At 45.1% G+C, this 5,225-nt stretch overlaps 1 protein-coding gene across 1 annotated transcript in view; it reads right to left on the minus strand.

The window, feature by feature from the left end:
* Positions 1-4,932, minus strand: part of LOC101994998 (thioredoxin domain-containing protein 8) — a 27,762-nt gene extending 22,830 nt beyond the window's left edge. The window contains exons 1-2 of the mRNA XM_005362215.1: positions 4,783-4,932; positions 2,580-2,684 (exon numbers count right to left, since the gene is read on the minus strand). Of these exons, the coding sequence (XP_005362272.1) occupies positions 2,580-2,684; positions 4,783-4,815 (138 nt within the window). The 5' untranslated portion in view covers positions 4,816-4,932. The remainder of the gene's footprint in view (positions 1-2,579; positions 2,685-4,782) is intronic.
* Positions 4,933-5,225: the final 293 nt, after the last annotated feature.

Consider the following 5,225-nt stretch of genomic DNA (forward strand, 5'->3'; position numbering starts at 1 on the left):
TTTTATATGCATATATAGTGAATGAAGTTTGCATAATTCCTTTCCATTCTTGTATAATTGCTGTCTATCGAAAGATATGAACTTTTAGCTTTTAACTATGTACTGTGTACATAGTATGTACTATGAATTTTTATGAGTAGGTTCATTTTATTTGATCAAGCGTGCAACTGTTAGGACATAGATTAATTCAATGTTAATTGTGTTAGGTCATGGGTTGTTTAATGACTTAAAATGCTATACTAAGTTATTTAGGGACCTTTATTTTTCTTCTAACATTCTGATATATGTAGTTTATATGCCTTATAAGTAATTATTACATTATTTTCAGAGTAACTATATAGTTTTACCTTCCTACCAACAAAAATATAACTGTATAGCTTCTCCAGTTAAAAAAAAAAAAAGAGCAGGGTTTTAGAGCTAGAGATATCTGTGAGTAAAGTGTTTGATGTTCAGTCCTGAAGACCGGAGCCTGAGCCACAGAGCCCACATGACAAATATTTAGGTATGGTGGCATGCACTTGTGATCCCATCTCTGGGGAGGTAGAGACAGATGGATCTCTGGGTCTCATTAACCGTAAGCCAGGTTAGCCTTTTAGTGGGTTCCAGCCCGGTTAGAGACATTGCCTCAAAAAACCAAACCAAACCAAATCAGCAACAGCAAACAAGAGGGTAGATGGTGTTTGAGGAATGGCAGCCGCTGAGGTTGTCTTTAGGCCTCTATCTGTACACACACACACACACACACACACGCACACGCACACGCACACACGCACGCACGCACACACATCCTCTCTCCCTCCCTCCCTCCCTCTCTCTCTTCTCTCTCTCTCTCTCTCTCTCTCTCTCTCTCTCTCTCTCTCTCTCTGTCTGCATGTTCTGTGCCCTTGATTGGCTACTGGCATCAGCTTTAAACTGTGTCTTTTGAGTGGATTCACACTTTTGTACCATGGCCCTGACTATTTCTGTGGCATAGTTAGGGAGCCTTCTTTCTTAGTTTTGAGTGACAGAGTGGTCTGTCAAGCACTAAAATGTTCCTTCCGGAGAGTCCAAGAATTTTAGGCACACTAGGGATGCAAAGAGTCATGTAGAAGATGGGGGGGGGATGGCCCAGTGGGTAAAGCCCTCGGTGTGAAAGTGTAAAGGCTGTGAGATACCTAGAACCCATGTAAATGCATTTGAGTACAGTGACCTACCTATATAACATCAGCACGCAGGAGGCAGAGACAGTGGGTCCCTAGAGCAACCTGGCTAGCCAGATTAGCTTGAACAATGAGCTCTGAGCTCTGCAAGAGACTTTGCTTCGATATGTGAGACGGAGAGCAACTGAGGAAAACATAGCAACCTTGGACCTGCACACATGAACACGCATACATGCATGTACACTATGCAGATATGCAAATGCCAAAAAAGAAATGTCATGTAGCTCATTTCTTCATCTGCTACAAGTGCATTTACAATGAAATATTGTTGGTTGTGACTATTGCTAGAATTAGTTTTGCCAGATTTAAGAGGCCAAGTGAGAAAATCCAAGATGTTTAAAAACCACACTGAACACAGACTAGAAGGTTTTTAGTTGTATCATTGTGCAATTGGCCCCCATAATCTCATAGGGAGTGGCACTATTAGGAGGTGTAGCTTTCTGGGAGGAGGTGTGGCCTTGTTGGAGGAAGTGTGTCATTATAGGGCCGGGTTTTTGAGAGTTTCTATGCTCAGAATACTCCTGAGTGCTTTAGTCCACTTCCTGCTGTCTTCTGGTCAACACGTAACCAGCACCATGTCCGCCTGCATGCCGCCATACTTCCTGTCATGATACAATGGACCGAAGCCCTGGAACTGTAAGTGAGCCACCCCACGTAAATGTTTTCTTTATAAGAGTGACCATGATCATGGTGTCTCTTCATAGCAATGGAAACCCTAACTGAGACAGTCTTCATGGGATTAAAACTTCTTTATATTTGGAGGAAGGAATACAGGTCATAAAGGTGACCACAACCAACCAGGACAAAGAAGACTAAAATTCCCTAATACGGGGGCTGGAGAGACTTCTCAGTGGCCAAGAGCGCTGCTGCTCTTCCAGAGGCCCCGGGTTCAGTTCTTGGCACACACGTGACAACTCACAACTGTCTGTGACTCTAGTTCCAGGGGATCTGATGCCCTCTCGTGGCCTTCACAGACACCAGGTACACAAGGGGTGCACAGACATACACTACAGCTAAACACAAACAGTGTGTCTCTCCGCGGTCTCTTTCAGTATTTCTAAGTTCTGAGTCCCGATTTAAGATGTAATGATATGAATTCCCGTTCATTTGTACACTGTAATTCTTCAGCGCATCTTGGTGTTCCTTGTGGAATTGCCCACAGACAAATAATACCAGTCTTTGGGTATTGCCTAATGAGATTCCAGGATATTAGCTTCAGGTTCACTGGGACGCTTAAAAACAGACAAACCACAAACAAAACAGCAACAGAACTACAACCTATGGATAGTTCAGAAGCAGAAAAACTTCAGAGTGGCCGGGAAAACTTTCGCGGGCCTAGATTCCATTGGCAACCCCGAGACAGATGCTGGAAATCCTTACCTGGAAAATGGGACCAACCCTTTTGCAGGGGCCACACCACCTTGCTGAGAACTCCACCACCACAAGCCTGCTCCCAGCAGCCCGCAACAACTCTTTAAATTCATCCTAAAACCAGAAAACAGGGGGAAGTGTGCACGGTCACAGACTATCCCAAAGTCCTTACAGGAAAGACAATGAACGGTTGGCCAAGGGTACCAGAACAGGGGAAGCCTACCAGGTGCCCTACCTGTTTGGCCTCAGGCTGGTCCAACCTTTGCTTAGTGAGTCTGAGGCAGGACATAGCTTTCTTTGTGAGTACCCACAGTGGCGATACATTCGTAAATACAATAGACGTCTGCTTACAAATGGCACAGTAGTGGCAGCTGCCTTTGGGTAGAGGCCGGCCAGCCAGGGAGGAATGAAAGTCTTTTTTTTTTTTTTGGATTTTCGAGACAGTCTTAACGTAAAGGCAGAACTGTATGAGCGGGATTTCTGTATTCAGAAATTCTCAGGGCAGGTGAAAAGCATCAATGGCAAAATCTTTTGCTTTATGGAGTGATTGCTCTTAACATATCAATAAACACCACTCATTTCATGATTTGACCTTTTTTTTTTTAATTTCCTAAGTAAAATTTCCAAAATTCTTGCTATCACCTAATTAAAGTTTTCCATCCCGAGACCTCAGGCCACTGTATTTATATTTGCCTGTGACTGCCCTAAACTAATTGTTTGGGACCTGCTTTTCCCTACTGAAGTCCCTTCTAGTTTAACCCTGTCCTTCCCCGGCCCCTTGCTTGCAGATGGTGAGTTATGGGATGCCCGCCGGTGATGTGGGAGTGATTTCTTATTAATAAAGAAACTGCCTAGACCCATTTGATAGGCCAACCCTTAGGTAGGCGGAGAAAACAGAACAGGATGCTGGGAGAAAGAAGCTGAGTCAAGGAGTTGCCATGATTCTCCCACGCCAGACAGACGCAGGTTAAGATCATTCCTGGTAAGCCAGCTCTTGGGCTACACAGATTAATAGAAACGGGTTAGATCAATATGTAAGAGCTAGCTAATAAGAGGCTGGAACTAATGGGGCCAGGCAGTGTTTAAAAGAATACAGTTTCCGTGTAATTATTTCGGGTAAAGCTAGCCGCGCGGGCGGCTGGGTGATGGGGACGCAGCCCGCTGCTCTTATTTCAACACGCCGCCGGGTGAGAGAATGCCAGCTACAGAGAGTGCTCTTCCCCGTTTATTTTCTCACTAGTCATTGGAATTGAGGTTAGCTCATCCACTCCGCTGTTCCGAACTGCAATCTTTATGTGTGCCGTATTCAGTATATATCCTCATTCTGTCGATTTCACAGCCAAAGGCACAGATATCCACCAGCTTCTCACAGCCAGCCCGTGAGTGGTGGTGTGGCTGGGATTGTCCATTGAGGCAGTCGGTCCTTCAACCATTACTGATGTCTCCCAGTGATAAACCGAACTCCGTTCACTGTGGTTAACGGCATCACCTTAAGCTCCCTGGACTAGGTGTTAATCAGGCTAGTCCACAACTGGATTAAGACGAGCAGGGCTAGCCCTCTTAGGAGTGGACTTAATTCCACAGCGATGACATGCTTGCCCTTCAGCAAGGGAACTTGAGAATTAAGTCCCATTCAGTTCAGTTTCAGGCAGATGAGGCTGATGATTCCAAGAAGAGGCTCCCACTTCCCAGACCTGTATTTCTGCAGGATGGGCGGCTGAGGCTCACACAGCCAAGACAGGCCTCTGTTTTTCAGTTACATTTCTATTTCCTGAGGTCTTAGAGATTAAATCCAGGTATAGCACAAGCTAGGTGAGATCTGTCTTTAGCCCTCTTACTACTTTCTATTTTGAGACAGAATTTCACTATCTTGCCTAGGCTGGACCTTGCATTCATTATATAGCCTAGGCTAGCCTCTAACTTGCAATTCTGCCATTGTCTCCTGAGTAAGCCGAAGGACCAGCCTGCACCACCACCCTGGCTTCTCATGTGCTTTTGACATTACCTAGTGAGCTCCATGTCAGCCAGAGTCACATGGGCTCTTCTTTGAGTGAGACCCCAAGACAAAAGACATGAAACAAACAAAAGAGTGGAAAGATCTCCCTGGACATAGAGCAAGGGAGGGAGACGGGGTAGGGTGTTTCCCAAGTCTCACTGAACATTGCTTTGGAATCATCTTTTGAAAGATTTCATGAAGCCAACCAATACTTGCCATGTTGTTAATCACCTGCACCATGATTAACATCTGGGATTCACTGCTGACCCTCTCCTGTTGGCTCAGGTGGATCACTATATCTCTCCCATTAATTACGGCATTCTGGATGGAACATAGAGGTAGCTTTCCTATGACATCATTGAATAGGTCATCTCAGAACCTGGAACTTCAGCAGACTTTGAACCTGGTTTCACCTTTAAGCTGTGGCTAGGCAACTGGCTGGCCAGTCAAGAGTCGGAAAACCAAGGACCTTGGATGCAGAAGCCATCTGGTTCCCTCATCTTGATCTTCCCCTTTTGTCATTGATTTCTTCACATTTCTTTCCTCTCAGACAGCTACTTGGTGTGGAAGGTCCTTCTGTCTATGGTTTGCTTTTATTGGTTAATGAATAAAACTGTTTCAGCCAGTGGCTTAGCAGAATAGGCCAAGGCGGGAGTTCC

The sequence above is a fragment of the Microtus ochrogaster genome, linkage group LG5 (genome assembly GCF_000317375.1).
Source record: "Microtus ochrogaster isolate Prairie Vole_2 linkage group LG5, MicOch1.0, whole genome shotgun sequence".
In the NCBI taxonomy this organism is placed as follows: domain Eukaryota; kingdom Metazoa; phylum Chordata; class Mammalia; order Rodentia; family Cricetidae; genus Microtus; species Microtus ochrogaster.